This window comes from Phyllostomus hastatus, unplaced genomic scaffold (genome assembly GCF_019186645.2).
Source record: "Phyllostomus hastatus isolate PE091 unplaced genomic scaffold, TTU_PhHast_1.1 phas_scaffold_182, whole genome shotgun sequence".
Taxonomy (NCBI): domain Eukaryota; kingdom Metazoa; phylum Chordata; class Mammalia; order Chiroptera; family Phyllostomidae; genus Phyllostomus; species Phyllostomus hastatus.
The window spans coordinates 21,468,014-21,488,772 of record NW_025334013.1 but is presented as its reverse complement, the minus strand read 5'-3'; the positions used below and the strand labels follow the sequence as shown (position 1 = coordinate 21,488,772).

General features: G+C 48.9%; 1 protein-coding gene across 2 annotated transcripts in view; it reads left to right on the top strand.

The window, feature by feature from the left end:
• The window catches only part of CSMD2 (CUB and Sushi multiple domains 2), a 550,409-nt gene that overhangs the window by 372,227 nt on the left and 157,423 nt on the right, over window positions 1-20,759 (top strand). For both annotated transcript variants that reach the window (XM_045858971.1, XM_045858969.1), the window contains exons 20-22: window positions 3,709-3,924; window positions 5,329-5,517; window positions 11,151-11,320. In XM_045858971.1, coding sequence (XP_045714927.1) covers window positions 3,709-3,924; window positions 5,329-5,517; window positions 11,151-11,320 — 575 coding nt within the window. The remainder of the gene's footprint in view (window positions 1-3,708; window positions 3,925-5,328; window positions 5,518-11,150; window positions 11,321-20,759) is intronic.

Here is a 20,759-nt window from a genome sequence, read left to right as displayed (position 1 = left end):
TCTTCTCTCTGTGACCCTCCCTCCTCCGTACGGTCTTCACCATCCCCCTGTGTAGCCAGCTCTTCATCCTTCTGAACTCGCTTCCTCTACTGAGCCTTCCCAACCTGCTCTCCCCAGCCTGGGGGTCTGGGTTGGGCTCCTCTCCTCGGGCCCCGACACGATCCTGCACCTTCCCAATGCCAGGGTTTGCCCCACTGTACAGAACTTGTGCTCTCATCATCTGTCTCCCCCACTGACCCTCAGCTGTTTGAGAGACGTGTCTGCCTTTTTTCCTGCAGTTTCCCTAGCTCTGGCTCTGTGTCCAGCACCTAGGGAACTCAAGAAATGTTTATATGAATTAAATTAAACTGAACCCGGCCGTTCTCCAGAGGGCATGGCTTGTGAACAGAGCAATTAGGCTTCTGATTCTGTTCGCTCCCTACCAGACAGGAGGGTACTAAGAGGAACTTGAAACTCTGGGAAGTGCAGAACCACCCAGTTTGCCACACACCCAGCCCGAGCCAATGGCCAGGTCAGGAGCCCAGAGAGCGTGTCCCTGCTGTGACCCCGGGACTCACAGGGTTTCTGGGAGTTAGCTGAGCTGAGCAAAGAGAGCGCCTTCTGTGTGCCAGGCCCTGTGCTGTGCGCCTTGCATATGTGCTTCCAATTCCTCCTCCCTCCAGGGGTTCAGTGTCACCTGAGAGGGTGATCCTGTCATCCACATATTGCAGTGGAGGACACTCAGACTCAGGGTGTGCTGGGCCACTGTGGCCCAGACCCTTCCGTGGGTAGACGGGCTTCTGATCCAGGTCTGTCTCCCTCTAAAGCGCCGCCTTTCCTGCAGCCCAGCCCCACCCTGGGGCCTATCTATTTCTGTAACAATGTCTTCATTTTCTCACAACGGCCAGAAAAGCCCCAAGCAGTCAGCACAGCTGGGAGCCCCAGGGGTTTCATCTTGGTTGTTTACTCATCCTTAGAATCCCAGACAAATGTTCCCTCCTTTGGAGTGTCTCTGTTTGCACGCAGAACAGAGTGCAGAGTGACGTGCGCAGTCAATTCCGTTCCCCTGTTACTGCCCACTGCCCCCCACCCCGGGGTTCCAGCTAGGACAGGAAAGGCCCAGATGCCACAGAGCCCTTTCCCGTGTTCTGTAGACTGAGAACCGTTTTCTCATTTGCACACGTGTTCGTGTGTCGGAGGACAGGCTACGTGTGAGCACACATACCCCTGGGTCTGCAGGCAGGCCCGCACCTGTCACGTCGAGGACTGTGGCCCCCTGTGAAGCCTCCCCAACCCTCGCAGCGTTCTGCTCGCTCTTCCTGCGCCCCCACCCTGGATGCTCGCTATCGATGGTCTGTCTCCTCCACGGAACCGCACGATTTCTCTCGGTGCTTCGCACAGGCCTGGCGCTTAGTACGTGCTTAGGATCTGTTTGATCAAACAGATAAATGGATGCATCTCAGTTGCCTGGGCACCAGACATTTACCAGCTGCATCCCTGGTCCCACCACCTCTTTGTTCGCCCACCCCCCACCCATAGAATCGCAAATGCGCCAGGCTCACCCACTTCTACCGACAGAGCGGTGAGAATATGAAAATATCTCCAATGCTTTAGTGTTAAGAGCTTGAATCCAACCATCATTTATCAAAAATGTGTCAGTAATTATCTAGAGAAGTATTTCTCAAACTTTTTATGTGCCTGCAAATCACCTGGGGATCTTGTTAGCATGCAGATTCTGACTCAGAGGTCTGTGGTGGAGGCCGAGGTTTTGCATTTCTGACAAGCTCCCAGGTGACGCCTGCGCCGCTGGTTCATGGACTTTGAATAGTAATTGGGTCCGGCACTCACCCCGGTCTAGCCCTAGCACATCCACAGCATATACTCCCATGGGCACACACACTCGTGGGCGGGCATGCATTTACACGTACTCACACAAGCATAACAGCTGTCTGGACAAGTTCAAGGGTTGCTTTGGGTCTTGAGCTCCTGCTGCTTCATAACCTTTTGCGCCCCTTGACCCCTCTTACTACCTGGTGTCTTTGTGTAGAGAGAGACGCAGCGTCGTGTCAGCAGTTCGTGGCACAGACGCTGCGGTCACATCGCCTCGGTTCAGGCCCCAGCCCAACCACCTGCCAGCTGGGCGACCTTGGACGAGTGACTTGATCTTCTTGTGCCTCAGTCTCCTCAGATGTAAAATGCGGATAGGAGTAATCATTCCCATGCCGTAAGGTTATGGGCGGGACTGAATGAGTTTTCATGTCTTCCCTTCCAACGGACAGAGGCTTGTTACAGAATAACAAAACATGTAGGACAGTGACGCACAAATATTTCATGCTCCGATGTTAGTGAATATTATTGTTTTCATTCAGTGCCGTCAACCCCTTCCCGCAGTGGAGCACTCGCTGTCTCTTCCTCGCACTGCTCCTCCTTCTCCCTGTCTCCTTAATGCCCCTCCTCCCCAAGCCTCCATCCTGCCCCATCCCTGATGCTCTCCCGGCCCTCCTTGGGCTCCCTGCTCCTTGCTTATGGCTTCAAATAACACCTCTTGTCTGGTACTCCCAGATCTACTGCTGTAGTCCGACCTTAATGCTGAACCCCAAACCTGTGCTCCCAGATGCCCACCACCTATCAGTGCTTGGATGCTGAAAACACAGGGTGTTCAAAGCTAACCCATTACCCTTCTGCCACTGGTCCCTCTTCCTCCTGTATGTCGAACCTCCAGATAGCAAAAAACATCACCTTCTTTCAGGTCAGGACGCTCTTAGTCATCCTTCCATTCCTCCTCTGCACCATGGCTGCTGGTTCCTATCCTTCTCCCTTGCCGAGGTCCTGTGTCCATTTCCTGCCCTCGGCCCCTCTGCCTGGCCCCAGCCTCTCTTGCCCAGCACATGGCTGCCCCCATTCTAACCATGCTCCCTGCCTCTTCTCCCTCTACTCGGTCCTCCTCACAGCCATCAACATCTTGCTAAGTCTGAAATCTGATCCACTCTGGGTAGGATGGCTCGATGCCCCCAGGAAAAATAGCTGGCCTAGCCCTAGCCTGCCTTTCCAGCAGCTGAGTGTGTCCAGCCACACCGTGGGCTGCCCTGAGCCCTAAAACACAAGCTCCTGCACCCACACCAGTCCCCTGCCTGGGACGTCCTTTCCCCTCCTGCCTGGTTAATCCCTGTGCATCCTTTTAAGACCCCAATCAAATGAGCACTCCTTATTGGGGCACTCCCTACACACCCTTCTTTCTGCTGCAAACTGCTTCCCGTTCTGCACCCCCCACCCCCATGGCACTCCGATCCATTTTCATTATAGCAGTCATCACTCTTCTGTAGTTATTTGTTTAATGTTTTGTATGTCTTCTTGCACCTACCTGGCCCTGGATCCTAGCCCATAGGAAGTACATACTCAACAGATATGCAAATACTTGTTGGTTGAATGAATGAATGAATAGCTATGAAGTATTCTCATAGAACTAGCCATAAATCTTCCTTCCAAATTCTGACAGCTGTAAAGCAATATGCTTCTCCCTGGCCGGACCTGTGGGCGATGGTGTGATGCAGTTCATTCCGGTTCATTCATTCAGGCTCCCCCATATGGATTTCTCGGCACGTGCTTGTACTTCTTCTGCACACCCACAGACCTTTACAAATGCGAACTGTCTGTGCAGATCCCTTCTTGCAGCTGGGCTGCTCCAGGCTTCTCATCATCGTCACCCTGACCCGTCTGGTCTCTTGGCAGGTGTGTTCTTTACTTTCCACACCTTCCACCTGGAGAGTGGCCATGACTACCTCCTCATCACCGAAAATGGCAGCTTCACCCAGCCCCTGAGACAGCTGACCGGCTCGCGGTTGCCAGCCCCCATCAGCGCTGGTCTCTATGGCAACTTCACCGCCCAGGTCCGCTTCATTTCCGACTTCTCCATGTCCTATGAAGGATTCAACATCACCTTCTCAGGTAAAGCCTGTGAGGGCCCCCTGGGGGAAGGGTGCCCTGTCTGCCCCTTGGCTGCTAGCCCCTGGTCCTCCTAGCAGAGGGATAGTGCTCCACTCTCCAGTCTCCGGGAGCACGGCCTCCCTGCTCCAGTAAAGGGTAGCCGGGTCAGACACAGGGAAGAGCTTCCCTGTAGTGGACTCGGAAGGAGTTAGCAGGATTTGGGGGGCATCTCCCTCTCTGAAGGTGGTTAGGTTTCCCTCTGAATGTGACCTGGCCAGCTGGCTGAACATTCCAGACACTTCTCCCGATTCCCCTTCTGCTATTCACAACCCCAGCAATTTAGGGAAAAAGAAGAAGAGGAAGAAGGGGGGTTGAAGTTAATATATGAGACTATTTCATTCTTATTTGAGGCTTCCTCATCCATGCCAACTTAGCAGGAATAGATATTTATCTGCATTTAGGAATCCTGAAAAGAAAAATCTTTAATTTGGCGTTCAAGGAGAAAAGGGGACCCTTCGCTCCTCTAGTACCGAGTCCCCTTGCCGTTCTTGTCCCATTGCTTCTCAGGGTCCCCTCCTCTTCCCAGCGGAGAGCAGGGGTATCAGAGGGACCCTGCCGGGATGGGCAAGAGATGGCTGGCCTCTGGCAAGTGGACATAACCCAGATCAGCCCCCTGCTGTCTCTCTAGCAGAAGCCACCTGCCACGTGCCTAGGCTGGCCTCCCGGATGAGACATACCCAGCCACTGTGCTTCATCCGTCCGAGACAGACCCTCCTCCTCCTCACCACACAGAGCCTCCAGGAACTATGTCCCAAAGGGAAATGCCCTTGGGGACAATGGGTGGTCACATCTATGCCATTACTAGAGGTACCAGGCAGGTCTCTGGCCCATAAATGCCACCCATCACACTTGCCATCTGCTTCAAGTGCTAGCATCACCAAGACAGCTTCGAGTGAAGCATTTGAATTCTTCTTCCCTGTGGAGGTTCCCCTCGGCTGGGTCACACATTCTGACCCTCTGGAACCAGGCTGATTGGATCGATCTGGTTCGGTGCCCCCGAGAAAAAGGCAGGAGAGTCTGTGAGCCCTGAGGCTTGGGGTTAATATGAAGGAGAGGAGCGAGGAGGGAAGGGTCAAGTGACAAGGTCCCTCAGAAATACTCCCGGGTAGCATGTTTCCCTCCTGCACGGCAGTCAGTGACGAGGCACCGAGACCACCCAGAGCCCGGCGTGCCCTGCTCCTCACCTCACCGTGTGCCTCCCAGCCTGGGTTTCAATCAGGTTCTCTCTTCTCTCCTCTTTGCCGTGTGTGTGCGCGCGTGCTCCTTGCCCCTGTCTGTCTTTACCTCCGGCCCTTTTCTCCCTGTTGTCTTCGTCTCTGTCCCCACCTTCTGTCTCTGACCCCGGCTCTCCTGCTGCCTTTCCAGAATATGACCTGGAGCCCTGTGAGGAGCCGGAGGTCCCCGCCTACAGCATCCGGAAGGGCTTGCAGTTTGGTGTAGGCGACACCTTGACCTTCTCCTGCTTCCCCGGGTACCGTCTGGAGGGCACGGCCCGCATCACGTGCCTGGGGGGCAGACGGCGCCTGTGGAGTTCGCCTCTGCCAAGGTGTGTTGGTAGGTGGTCACGTGCTTTCATTTTGCTTCACTAATGGGGTGGGCCAGGCTTTAGTCAATTAGAGTGAGGTGGTGGAAGGCACACGGGCCAGGGGGCCAGCAGGCCTGGGCGAGGACTGCCTTAGCGCACAGTTACCTGCATTGCGACCTTGGGTGGCCTGACCTGCTTCTGCTCCAGTCTCTTTATCAGTATAGAGATGCCAGTACCTGCTTCGTGGGCTGTTCTGGAGCCTGACCTGACCTTTGTAAAGTGGATTCAAAGTAGGCATTCTAATGAAATTGACTTCCGTACTTTTCCCTTGTACCCCTAACATATCCCAGCGGCTTAGGGTGCCTCTTGCAGAGAAATCTGGGTACAGCATTGGTAGGAGGAGGGGGTAGACCTATAGAAAGGAGATATGACCTTTGCCCATGGAGAGCCCCAATCTGGTGGAGTAGAGAGAACTTGTACTAGTCTGGTGGGGGTGCTAGCTTTTCAGGATCCCCAGAAAGACTTTGTCCATCCAGCTGGTGATGAGAAAGGAAGCAAGAGTTGGGTTCATTTACAGACCACTCACTGCCTGTCAGGCAGGCGTCTGGGTGCTGAGGATACAAAGGCGAACAAAACAGAGGAAGTCTCTCCACTCGTGGTCTCACATCCTAGTGGGAGAGATAAGCTATAAATCCATAAATAGCCAGTATTCCAGGCAGAGCTGAAAGGTATAGAGATAAACATCAGCTTAGGAAGTGCTGGAGGTAGGGTCGTTCTTTTAAAAAGAGTGGTCAGCAAAGGCCTCCCTGATGGGTTGTTGTTTTAGAAGATCAGAAGGGATTCAAGAAGCTGGTTGCTCCGATAGCTGGGAGAAGTTGGCACGGAGTGTCGAGGCCCTGAGCCTAGAGGAACAGCGTGGTGGCCAGTCTGGAGCAAGCAGCAGGGAGAACAGCAGATGATGAGGTTAGAGAGCGGGAGCTGGGAGCCCTCTGACCCAAGGCTCTGCCTTCCTGCCAGAGCTCCGGGCCCGGAGGATGGGGAGAAATAGACTGATCAGAGACAACAGGGACCATTGCTGGCTGTCCCTCATTACGAGGTCGATGGCTCTGCTTGCTCCATACTTGCAGGGCTGGATGCAACACAGGCAGGATAATGCAGTGCTTACCAGGCTGGCTATTAGCCGTGGCACTCATACTTGGAGTGAAATAGTACGTAAAAACCCCAATACATCAACAGATGAAGGCCACACTGCAGTGACTGAAATGGGCCAGTGTCTTAAGGTCATCCTTGCTGGAGACAACTCCATGGAGCCCGGAGGCCCTGCAGAGGACAGCTGTAAGAAGCCTGGCAAGATGGGCTGGGTTCAGGCTGCTCAATCTCCAGGCTCAAGGTCAAGTCTTTGCTCTGCCTCCTACCAGCTGTTAGATCTTAGACGGGCCACCCAGCCCCAGCCGGAGATAACAATATCCAACTCACAGGCTTTATTCCAGCTTAGATGGCATAATTTATTTAAGCCATGAGTGCCCTATAATTATCGTCATTTTGCCAATAACCTTCGTATCGTTATTTATTAATAAGTAATATCCAACAACCTTTTCTAATCTCAGAAATGAAACATGAATCCAAATCGATGCCATCGATTGAATTCCATCGTTGACCAATTCAATACTCCCGGAGTTTATCCTTGGTCTCCTAACTGTCCCTGAGGACGCCCGCCCTCCCTGACCCGGGCGCATGTTCGGACACACGTTTCCCCCCAGTGCTGGTTCGGTGTGTGTCTGGCTGTTAACACCTCTTGTCTTCTCAGGGAGATAGCCTCAGCTACATAGTTCTGGGGGGAATTTTTTCTTCAATGGGATCTTCCAGGACCACAAATGCACACACTCCTCAAGCTTCTGCCCTCGATCGCATTGCATAAATTCATCCTTTATCTTATTATTCCAGTTACTGTTTGTCCATGGCGCCTCACAATATTTTGATTGTGACACTTTTCTTGTCTTTCACATGTTACTAATGACACACAGCAATGATAATCACCTCTAAACACCACCAGCCCTGCCACAGAACCTCAGGCTGGGGGTCCCGTGGGGATGCCCCCCAGGGGGAGGCTCCCCATTGTCACACACACCGCAGGTATAATTGAGTGACTTAGCCCACACAGTGTTTCCAGGAACCTTCCCAGATGCGACGGAGATGAAACAGCCCGGGGCTCTAATTTATGGCATGATAGGGTGGCAGGACCCCTGACCTCAGGGACCCCTGAACTTGATGTGGAAGAGACACACCTGACCCCAGGGGACCCAGTCTGCCACAGGGAACATGGCCCTGTCCTCGGGAGCCCCCGAGTGATTGGGAAGACCTAACCCTCTGTCTCAGGGGCCTCGGGCTGATGGATAAGGCCCGGCCCCTGCCCTCGAGGAGGCCCTTTCTGATGGGGACGACAGAAGTCACAGATGCCTGAACCCTCAGCAACACTTTCCCGGGAACATACTTGACCATTTGTTTCCCTGGAATATTTGTTTCCGCTTTATGCTCATGTTTGGCTTTTCGCTGCATCTGCTCACTCACCTCCCCTGTTACTTTGGGAACTCCCAGAAGCCAGTGCCATGTCCCTCTCTCCTCCTATACCCTCCATGGTGCCCAGGACAAGGCCCTGGAAGGGGATCGGGACGTAGGGATTGGCCAAGGACTGGCCTCACCTGAGGCTCTCAGCCCCGTTTCCCTCCTCATGAAGGTGTGGGGCATTTCAGGAGGAGGAGAAGGTCATGCCGGCAATGATGGGCAAACAGCTGTGCTGGAGACCAGGGGCAGGGAAAAGTCCAGGAGGATGCCAAAGCCCATGTTTCAGGGAGGCCAACTTTTAGAAACTAGGCACTAGAAGACAAGAGGTATCAGAAACAGTGAGGCTGCTGTGAATGTCAGGCAGCGAACGCACGCTTCCCAAGGCATTTCCCGGGGTTTCTGCCAGTCCCAGGGCACGGGCAGGCAGGCCTCCGAGTGGAAGCGGGCAAGCTGCATAGATTCAGTTGGGATCAATGAGGAAAGGGAGGAGGAATAACGTTTGTTGAGAACCTACTATGTGCTGACCACTCCCCATGTGTTTACCTATTTTGTCATTGAATATCATGCATTTCTTCTCTATACTCTTAATAAGGATGCTATTATCACACAGATGAAGGCAGATGCAGAGACTGAACCTTAGAGGGCTGATACAAATTGTCTGCCTCCAGACTCCATGCTAATCTGTACCACATGCCTCTCCCTAGATGGAGGGAAATGGTGCGTGTCCCCAGAGATGATGGAGAGCTGCTTTGGAGAGTCACACCACCCATGTGATGTGACTGAGTGATAAATGTCTGGATGTGCATAGCCCTCATCACTCCCTCCCCAAGCTCCCACCTCTGCCTGCCGGCACCCAGAAAACCTACACACGCTAGAAACATATCTACCTAATCAGCAGCAGTCCCCAGGGCACCTTTCCGCTTCTGTTCACCTGATTTCATGCCCCAGCTCACACGTTCCTCATGCACTTTGGTCCCTCTGCAGACAGGCTGAGTTTAGGGTCCTGGAAAACGAGGTTTCTCCTCCAACACACATGACTGCTGCCTCAGCCCGTCTGGGCTACTCTAAGAAAACACTGTGGGGTAGGCAGTTTAAACAGCAGACATGTCTTTCTCCCAGTTCTGGAGACTGGGAAGTCCAAGGTCAAGGTGCCAGCAGATTTGGTGTCTGGGATTGCAGGTGGCAGGCAGCCTTCTCGCTGTGTCCTCACAGGGCACAGAGGGCTCTGGGCTCTTCCTCTGCTCGTGAGGACATGAATCCCATTATGAAGGCTCCACCCTCAGGACTTCATCTAAAGCTAATTACCTCCAAATATTATCACACTGGGGCCTGGGGCTTCAACATGTGAATCTGGGGTGGAACACAGACATTCAGCCCATAGGAATGACTTACATAAACTCTTAGGAAACTGAAGCAGGTCCTGAAGTAGAAAGAACCCAGAGAGTAGGGTCCACTGAAAAAGTGGGGATTTGGGGGTGGCGCAGGGTCACTGTCCTCAAAGGTCTCAGGAGCAGCCTTAGGGACCAGGGAACATGTAAGGGTATAACTCAGCCCATGAGAGGCTCAACTCTGAATGTTCCTGTATCACGTGCTCCATCTGCGTTGCCTTGGCTTACTACTTCAGGCTTAGGGCGATTAGGGTTGACTATACGCTCAAATCAATGGCCCATTGGTTGACCTATGGTGTTTCCTGCCAAGGATTACGCCCATAAGAGGGACACTGGGAGGTGATTTAGGGAAAGCAGAGTTGTTACATCAGCCTCAGAGATTCAACACATGCTCCAGATTCCCCATATGTCCAGACAGAAAGAAATGGACCTGCCATCTGGACTTGTATTTTTGCATCCTTCCGAACCTAATTATTTTTAGGACTATATATCTTCTCAGGTCAGGGTACTCCGTGTGCACTCATTCATTCATTTGGAGAATAGTTCATAGATGATCTGGGCTAAGCTTTAGACAATCGTGGATTCATTAAGAACAACTCAGCTGGGGTGGGGGATCCAAGCCAGTGACAAGCAACCAGGGTGCAGTATTGCAGATACTGGGATGGGGGAAGAACAGGGAGGGGCCTCACAATTGCTGAGCACTCTAGAAAGCCAGCTTCGGGGTTCTTCAGCACACACCCTGCCTCTGAGCTGCGTGCTCCCTCTCCTTCATCTGCCAATGGCCACCCTGCCCAGGCGCTGAGTGGGTGGTGGACATGTAGAGCTATGACCAAGCCCTAAAAGGTCCTCAGTGCAGTGGAGGCGATAGAAATACGTGAAGTGTAAAGTGATAGAAATACGTGAAGTGAAAGGTGATAACTGCTATAAATAAATTATGAGAACAATGAAATAATGACTGATCCTAGAAGGGAAGAAAGTGTTTTTGAGAAGAGGGTGTGAATTCACTGGCATTGAAAGAAACAGGGTTTCAGTGGGTCAGTGCTAAACCTTTCCCCAGAGCCTCCAGGGCCCTAAATTCCAGGACCAATGGAGCTGAGTTCTTAGCCCCCTCCTCTTCATCACTTGAGAGGCTTGATCTAAACTGTGAGGTACCAGGTTCTTTATCTTTAAAGCGGGGATAGTAACTGTGCCTACCTTATGAGCTGGCTTGTTGTGACTAATGACAGACATGATCCTTGTGAAGCTAGGAAGATGCTAGCAATTGTTACTCGATCTTGTCCTCTCTTAGTTTCTGTCCTCCAACACAGAAAGGCTTCATCTCTCCTCATTTGGCTGCCACCACCCTTCCCTGCCGCCCCCCTCAGTCATTTCTGTTGCTGCGATACAATGCGAACAGGTGTGGGGAATGGCTGCTCCATAATGCCGTGAAAGCGAAGAGTGCTTGGTGGGTTTGTTTCTGTGTCTGCAAAAGAGAGACAGACAAACAGAATGAGGGAGATAAAGAAACCGAGCAGAGCCATAGGTGGGCAGGTGTTGAAAAGAAACTTGATAAGCAGGCCTCTAGACAAGCAGACAAATGGACAGGTGAATAGGCACTTTGGCAGGGAGCGAGGCAAACCACTGTCATCTTTGTGAGGTTCCCCAGCCCAGTGAGTTGTGTTCTGGATGTAGCGATGGGAGTTAATCTGTGGTTGTTATGGTTCTCTTTGCAGCCGAGTGTGGGAATTCGGTCACGGGCACTCAGGGCACTTTGCTGTCCCCCAACTTCCCTGTGAACTACAACAACAACCACGAATGCATCTACTCCATCCAGACCCAGCCGGGAAAGGGGATCCAGCTGAAAGCCAGGGCGTTCGAGCTCTCTGAGGGAGACGTCCTCAAGGTAACGCTGATCGTTTCTCACAGCCAGTGTGTTACCGTGTGCGAAAGTGTGGTCCGCACTCACTCATCCCTCCATCCCTGTGTGGATGACCCAAGCTCTTCTCCCTCCCCCCTGAGTCCTGAGGTATTGTCCTCACTCAGTTGGGAGAAAGTGAGAACCTAAGAGAGAAGGGCTATGTGAGAGTCCCAGAATGTGGTTTTAGAGCTTGCTTGAGCTGACTGCTCTCAAGTACACATGTGACTGGTTATGGTTAGACCACAGAATAAGAAGAGGAAGAAATTCAGTTGGAGTGGCCAGTAGGTCACATTTTCTACTGTGAACTCTGACCATCAACCTGGATAATATAGAGCTCATAAAGTGTGTGTGCATGCGCATGTGTGTGTGCACTTGTGGAGACATGTTTGTGGATATAAATACACTTATACATATGTTCCCACATGTGTGTGAATCTATCTGTGTATTTGCTGGGTTGGAGGAATCTGTCTGTGCATGCTTGGCTCAGTGTGTTGTGTGTGTGCACTTAGTATGTGTTTGGTATGTGTATATGTTTAATGTGTGTTCAGTTCACTAGTAGGCTATTTCAGTAGCTTCAGTGTGTCATGATGGTGGGCTCTGCATGGCAGTGAGGTCAAAGAAAGTAGATTTAAGAGATGCATAAGAGAAAGAGATGATAGGACTGGGATTACAGAGAAGCTTACAGAGAGGAAGTTGAGACCCTGAGCATATGTATGGCTTGTGTTTGTGTGTATGTGTGTGTGTGTGTGTGTGTGTGTGTGAGAGAGAGAGAGAGAGAGATTAAGAGCATATCTTCAGTGACATGTGGCGTGTGTGTATAATCAAAGAGTTGACTGGAGAATTTATCAGAGAGCTGCCTTAATTAAAGTAGGTTATTAAGAAAATCTCACACAGAGCCTCCATTTTCATCCTAGACCAATGCACATTTTTAGCTCACTCCACTCTGGTATGTTGCCTGTAGTCAGAGAAGTCTTGGCGTTAGAAACAAGAGGTTACTGCTCTGGAAAACACAAAGAGAAACCATTAAATAATGACCCTCCCTTGGGGTTCTAAGTAGGTGTGATGAACGAATGGTTGTTTTTATGCACAGATGATGCTCAACCGGCCCCCTGGGGCGTGTATTCTCCAGGGGCGTGTGTGTGTGTGTGTGTGTGTTGGGCAGGCGTGTCTCACTTTTACCTAGTTCTCCTCAAACCCGAGGGGATGTGCCCCCGAGATGATCATGTGGGACTGGGCGTGCCTGAAATAGAACTGATTAGGGCAAAGTGGCCCGGCGGGGACTGGAGCCCCATCTGCACTTCTCAAGCTCTTCAATCTCTGAGCTCCTGAGACACAGGAACACAGCGTGCATCTCCCTGTAGGCTTGCCAGGGCTTTGCATTTCCCAAGGGCCACATCGTCAGACCTCCCCCTTGGCCTCACTTTTCCCCATCTGTTTATTCATTATCGACAGCAGAGCCACAGAGGGTACAAATAGGGACAGTGCGGCCAACGTGACCTCCCTCTTTAGGGCTACTGATGGAACTGGTGAAGCTGGACAGTGCGGAGGCTTTCTGGGAGGAAGGCTGTCATTAACCCTGCAGGGAAAAAGGCATTTCGAAGCATAACTTGTCATTTTCAGGCTGTGAAGGGAGTAGGAGCAGCAGTTCTGTGCATGTGCCAGTAGGACCAGCAGAAGGGCCCTCGGTTGCTGGAGTTCACGTGGAGTGTGGCTAGTGCGGTGCCCGAGCTTGCTCACTAGGGTGCTGTCACTAGGGTGCTGTAGTTTCGGAGTAGTGCCTAAGACACAGTCAACAGGTGTGCACCCAACTGCACTGCCAGGCTGCCTCGGGATCAAGTGAGCGACTTAACCACAGTCAAGAGAAGGACTTTCCGAGACACTCAGAATAAGAAGGGACATGGGGCATAAAACCCAAGTCAGAGATCAAGGAGGGCTTCTGCAGGCAGCAGGACCTTAGCTGACCCTGCAGGGTTGTAGGAAAATGGGCATGAAATTCTGTGTTTCTTAGGGGGACCTCCCCAGGCTTCAGACTTCATCTTCGCTGTCACCTATGCAGCTTTCCAGTGCTGATCACGGCCTTCTTGATGAAGAACCTCTTCCTGCTGTGTCTGGGCCTCAGTAGTGTCCTCCTCAGGAGGCTGGGCTGTGGCTCTGACCTGGCCGAACAGCCATTCCCAGGACCCTGTGATTCCCAAAACTTCTACAAGATCAGACCCTTGGGAAAGAGGGCAAGGCACCCAGGGAGACCAGGCGGTATCCTGTAGCTCCTTCCCATTCTAACTCTTCTCCTCAAAGCCCCTCACCTTCCTCAGGGAGATCCTGGGACATGAATAGGTACAGAACTGCTTCAGAACTAAAAGAAACTCTCAGTTATCGTTTCCCAAGTAGGATTCAGAATCACCCAGAATCACTGCCTGTCTCAGCCATCGACCGGCAATGACCGAGGAACGCTGCAGATGGTCTCATTGAAACACAAGAAAAACATACACAGAGACAACCAGGTCCTGTGGAGGAATAGGGATAAAACGGCCACTCTCTCTAGTGGAGAGCACCCCGTTCTCCCACCTGAGCAGCCTTTTATTGGGTTTGTTTACACAGGAATTCAGGTAAAGCTCATTAATCATTGCCAGGAAGTAAGAATCAAACAATAGATAACAAAGAAGTCTGAGGGCTTATTTTGAGTCAGGGTCAAGATAGCTAAAGAGCTGTAAAACTTTGAGGAACAAACTCACTTCTTGCTTGGCCTCTATCATTTCATTGAGAGCATTCTAAACAAAGCAGGTTTCACAGGATTTTACATATTCTTTCTTAGGCCTGATTGCCCAGGGAACCCACCCTTTCCAGCACAGGGCTGCACCACCCTCTGTCATTGTTTCAGGTTTAGGTGGAGCAAGGGAAGTAAGGCAGCCAAGAGATTAGGAGATTTCTCACAGACAATGAGGACTCAGGCTTTGTCAAAGCCGAGGGGTGAGGGTCCATCACCCCCTTTTGCTGTAGCCCCGCAAGGTCCTTCCTTGGGGGCCTCCCACGTGATCGTGCCTGTCTTAGATCGTCCCCCCCTTGGGGAATCTTACCCATCATTGGCTAACCGACCAAGCATTGGGGGCCAGGCAGGGTAAAGTAAAAGGAGCAGAAAAGGCGCTCCTGCCAGGGAGATAAGCTTTTGTCTCCTTGTTGACTTACAGTCCAAGGTCGTTCCCTCAGCCTTAGCCTTGGCGGGGGCTACAGCTTCTAAAACCAGGCAGGGCGGTTCCCGACAACTGTCAGCAGTAGCAGTACTGCTGTTTGAACCTGCCACTCTGGCACCTCGACAGGAACGAGCAGAGGGGGAGCCTAGAGTACCAGTTACCTCCAAGAACATGTTGTCTTCATGCTGGTGCAGTTGGCCCATCTGCCAGGACACTGGTGTGTCCCCAACCCCGAGGACTTGCCTGTCCCTCTGAAGAAGCCCCAGCGCGTACCTGATATGCTGAGCACACAGCCCTGCCACCTCTTGCCACCTCTGTGTTGTCCAGGATACAGTGTTTGGTGTATCTGACCACCCCTCCTGAACTTCTGCATAGTCCCTTTCTCACCTGTGAAATGACTATTCCCTCACATTTGTGACCCTGATCTGTCCCTTACTCCCTTACTTTTGATAACTACAAATGTCTTAAACCCCACCCCCACACGCACTCTCGCTCATCTCCCAGTACCAGCTGATCCCTTTCAGTTCAGCCCCTAACTCCAGCCAGACAGGAAGGACCTCTCGGTGCATTAGTAGATGATGGCAACGACAGGCATGTGCCAACAAAGCAGTGCATGTAGCTGCAGCTTTTACAGGCTGCTAGGCAAGGGTGCCGTTCACACACAATGGGAAGGAATTCCTGGCAAGTAGAATACCAAAAAAAGGATCCAGACTGAGAAAGGGTCTGATCAGATGGCAGTTCACACACGTGACATGAAATTCTGCCTGTGGATTGGTGTGACAAACCTTGGAGAGAAAAGACACCTAAGACCACCTAGCTTAGAGGGCACACCACAGAACTGTGGCAGGGACCAGGTCTCAGTCCCACCAGCCCCTCTGGAGGTGCACGCAGTCTGAGAAACCACACAGAGCCCATGGCCTCTCAACGTGATATTCAGTATGTCATTTGTCTTCTGTTGACAAGCCAGACAAAGCAGTGCAGTGCCATGCTGGTGCCTAACAAGAGTGGTCAGGGGCTGCCGCAGTCTCTCTCTGTTTCTCTCTCTGTTTCTCTGTATCTCTCTGTCTCTCTCTGTCACACACACACACACACACACACACACACATACTCTCTCTCTCTCTCTCTCTCTCTCTCACTCACATACTTTAGCCACAGGAGCTGGAGAAGCTCCTGCCATGGCCTCTTTTGGCTCAACCCTTCTGCTCCCCCTCAGAGACTGCTGGATATTTCTGTTCCCCATCGTCACTCTCCCTCGGCAGTGGCGTGCCAATGAGACAGTTAACCGGGTGTGTCCAAATATTCAATAGACCAGAAGAAGAAGACCTGTCTGAGGAGTCAGAGCTAATTGCCCCTCTGTAAGCAACAAGGGAAAAAAAACTTATTAAAAGCTCCTAATTTGTATTCTTAACAAGATTTGAGAGAATATTGTATTTATGACACACAAAAAAATAGGCAATAATGAAAACAGAGCAATCTGAGATGAGGGAAGATTGAACAGAGATGGAAAACATGATCACCCAATTAAAAAATGGAATGGAAGCAGTGCGCAGAAGATGGTAAACCACAGAGAAATGAGATCAGTTTATTAGAAAATAAATTAGGGAGACTCTTCCACATCTCATAAGGAAATGAAAAAGAAGGTTCTTTTATATTAATAAATTGTACAGTCATCCACAGTAAAACTTTATGTGCCAAATAACATAGCATGAATAAATTAAATAAAAACTGCAGATGTGTAAAAAAATTAATAAAGTCACAGACACCATGGAAAATTTTAATATACCTCTGTTACTCTGTGGCATATCACCTAGGTTAAAAATAATGAGGGTTCAGGTAGCTTGAATAATGTAACAATAAAATCAAAGAAAGTAGGAGAAAAATACTTTTGAAGATAAAAGCAAAATAACTAAAAAATTAAAAAGTGGCAATTATCAGCAAAACCAGCAGTTTCTTTGAAAACTTTGATAAGATAGACAAACCTGGCAGGACTGACGAAGGAATGAAGAAGTCACAAATAGATAATGTTACAGATGGAAGAGGAAATGTGGTCATAGGTATAGCAGAGATTATGAAAATAATAAAACATTTAGGAACAACTGTAAGCCAAGATATCTGAAACCTTAGATAAAATGGAATTTTTTATAGAGAAAAGTACTAACATCAAGAAAAAATTTTTGAATAAACCAGTACATTGGCAGTCCCTCATGTGCTCTCTCAAAGGCCCTGGGCCTGGACCATTTTGCACCCAACAACTTCAAGAGGCAATTTAACCCCTGAAATGACCAAACTTCCTCAGAAAAGAAAAACACTGGGACCCATCTCCCAAAGCATTTTAAAGGAGGAGCCAGTGGGGACGTGGACATCAGACGGAGTGAGGGCGGCGTAGGGACAGAGGCTGTGGGGTGGTGCCACCTGTGACCATAGACCTGAAAATCCTAAATATAGTATACTGAGTCTAGCTGTGTGTTCAGTGGACCTGATTCCGGAGATGTGAGGATGTGTCACTAGAAAAGCTTATAATGTTATTTGTTGGGTGAACCCTATGAAATTGCCATTTTTACAGGCCAAAACTGATTGAATATTGACAATTTCATGGGTGTGGCTCAATCCAATATCCTATAAACAGAAAAGAAGAAAAGCATGATCCTGCCCATCAATGCACCCCTAAACATCATGTAATGAAATCACATATCATCCGTGATTTTTAAAAAACATCTCACCGTGAACAGAACTTTCTTAATCTGTTAAAAGATTTCTCCCAACACTTACAGCAAACGTTATTCTTAACGACAAAACTGCCTCCAGATACCAAGTAAAGGTAGGACTAAGGCTAATACTTCTGCTGTGGCCAGTAGCATTCAACATTATGCTGGCTTCTCAGCCACTATAATTACACCCCCACGCCTCCCTCAAAAGAAGAAAAGAAGAAACTATAAAAATCAGAAAGAAGTATGTAAAATGTCTGTTATTACAAAAATACAAAAGAATCAATTGACAAATGATCAGAACCAATAAGAAAATTCAGCAAAACTGCTGGTGTTTCTAAACTGGGGTAAGGGAGGTCTCATTCATAATACAAAAAAACAAAACAAAACTATAAGGTACCTAGGAACAAGCCTAACAAAAATGTGCATAGTCTTTACCGAGAAAAATCAAACTTTATTTTGAAGGATGTTAAAATAACTGCGGGGAAGTTTCATGTTCACGGGCGAACGAAAGGTATGAACAGGCAATTCACAGGAGATGAAAGCAGAATTGTTGATCAACTTAGGAAAAGATGCTCAACCTCAGTGATAATCAGGGACATAATTAACACGAGGTACCATTTCACACCCATGAAATTGGAAATAAATTGGAATGCCAGAAAATACTAAATGTTGGCAAGGATAGAAAGCAATGAAAACTGCCATACGTTGCTAGCGAGATTAAATTGGTATTACTCTCCGGAAAGCAATCTGGCAATGACCGACAAAGCAGAAGCTGCACCGGCCCCATGGCCGGCTTCCCTGGGCCAGACGGACGTCCCAGAGAAACTGCAGTGCAGGGGTGCGGGCAGGCAATTCACCTTGCTTGTCACTGTGTGTAAAAAGCTATCCATGCAGAATGGTTATTTGTCAGCCAGCCATCTTGCTGAGCTGTCAGATGTAATGGTATATGTACATCAAAACACCGAGTTGTATACCTTAATTATATACAATATTTATTTGTCAGTTATGCCTCAAGAAAGCTGAAAAATAAAAACATCTGGCAGAGGGAAAAAAAGAAGGTGAGATGGAACAGATGTGCATAGCTTCTCCCAGATTTCTCCGGGGACAGTCCCATCACCTGCACAGAACGATGAACTGGACTGTAGACGCAGTTTTCTTACAGAGAAGCAGTGTTCTGTTAGGAAACAAATGCACACCAAGGCCCAATTCCCAATGGCAATCAAGGAACAAACATGGAATTTCATGGAGAGATACAAAAGACAACTTGATTAAACGCAGCCCGATGCTGTGGACGTGGAGAGGAAGATGTAATATCATTTAAGGGTATTTTTCCTCCAATCAATCCATACATTTACATGTTAGTCAGAATTACTCAAGTTGTGTGTTTTTTTTCTTTTGTGGGGAGGGTTTTCTTAGTGTTTTTAATTCGAGAAAAATCTTTTTGGAGTGTATCTATAAAAGCAAATATAGGAGAATATTTTTTAAGTTAAAAGGAGACAAGTGAGGGGCCACTTGCCCTACTAAATATTTGTATCATAAATCTGCAGTAATTCAAACAGCATAGGCCGTGCACGGAAATAGACAGACCGATGAACGCAGTAGACGAGAAAGTTGACAAACAAAATCAAGTTTATATGACTGCATGTGCAATAGCGAGAGATTTAAAATTGGTGGGGGTTGAAATACTTACAAGCAGCATTTAGTTAAATGGCTGATCAACCAGGGGAAAAAAAGGTGGAACCTTATATCACATGCCAAAATAAATACAGGTGGGTTTAAGGACAGAAGTATTAGAAGAAAACAATGGTTTATTTTTTTTATTGTTGTTCAAGAACAGTTGTCTCCATTTTCACCCCACCATGCCCCCCACCCCACCCATCCCCGCCTCCTACCCTCGAACCTACCCCCTTTGGTTTTGTCCATGTGTCCTTTATATATTTATTTATTGCACATTTATTGAGTGCCTCTTGTGTGCCAGCGCACACATTCTGGACAGTGACATGTGAATAATTATATTGGGGTTTGGGTTACTTTTATGATGGAAATTCCTGCAGCTACTTAAATGCTGTTGGGAAAAAAATATTTAATGATTTGAAAAATATGTACATTATGTTAAGTGAAAAAGCTGTAACCATATCGCGTCTATGGTTTGATCTTGTATTTATTTAAAAAATCAAGAAATAAATGTGCATAAGGAAAGATATGCACAGAACAAAGCCTGTGAAGATAGTCTCCAAAATGTTATGAGTGCTGAAAGCTGCTTTTATTTTCTTTGTGTTTTTCTGGGGTTTTTTTTAGTTTTCTGCCATCAAAATTTTATCATAATAACACTTAGTAAGACCATTTTCATTCTTAATGAATTGGAATGAATTATGTTTTGACATTAAAGAAAAACCCTATTCCCATTATACTTTTATTAACTAACAACAATTTCTTAATACTGTCATACATCCAGTGAGGGCTCAAGTTTCCAATTATCTCGTAAGTGTCTTAATGTTTTTTAAATTTACAGTTCATTTGAATCAGGATCCAAATAAAGTCCACATGTTGGACCAGTTCCCTCCTGTGTCTTTTAATCGATAGGTTTCTGCCTCCATCTCTTTCCCCTACTTGTAATTCATTTGTTGAGGGAGTGGGACCCGTTGTCCAGCAGAACTGTTCCCGTTCTGGATTTTACTGACCACATCCCCAGAGCATCACTTCACCTGTTCCTCTGTCCTCCGTATGTCCTGTAAGTTAGAAATCGGAACCAATGACTTGATCTGATTCAGATTTGAATTTTTTTTCTAGCAAAATGACCCCATAGGTAGTGGTGTGTCTGCCATCAGGAAGTGCCTGGTGTCTGGGTGTCTCTCTGGTTGTGACGTTAGCAAGAATTGACGACAGATGCCTTGATCAGTTAATTCCAAAATATGCTTTCCTGGGTAACAACACTTTTTATAGCACTTCGGCTGAACCGGTGCATTCTGTGTGTCTGTCAGAGCGCTGGAATTCTCTCAGTCTGTTGCTATTATAAAGCCACGTCACACAGGATCTGGAAAGAGACTCGAGTCTCCTGGGGGCCTAAACAAATCTTTGTAACATACAGCACTGTTAGCTTGAAGGATGGCTTTTTTTAGAAAGCTCTGCTTCATAAAGGGTGGAATGGAAATATTGTTCCAATTTGCTGGCAGCTGGCACCACATCCTGCGCCATACACAAATATTCATCGCCCACCCATAGATCCCATCTTTGATATTTACCAAAGCACCAGGAGGTCCTTCACTCAATCACAACTGCTGTTGTTATTTGTACAATTATCTGGAAAGGAGCAGCAACCTCGAAACCTGGGAAGCCAGTTCATTATTCGGATGATTGTTGACTTCGCTGGTACTCAGAAGTTCAGGGGACAGATGGGAGTTAGGGAGGCCAGCTGCCTGCACGATTCCACCCCTGGCAAGCCCAGCAGGCCCTCGCTGGAGCCCTTATTTTAGGAGAGAAGGGGCAGAGGCTGAACTTGGGGGAGGGAAAGGCACCAGGACACACTGG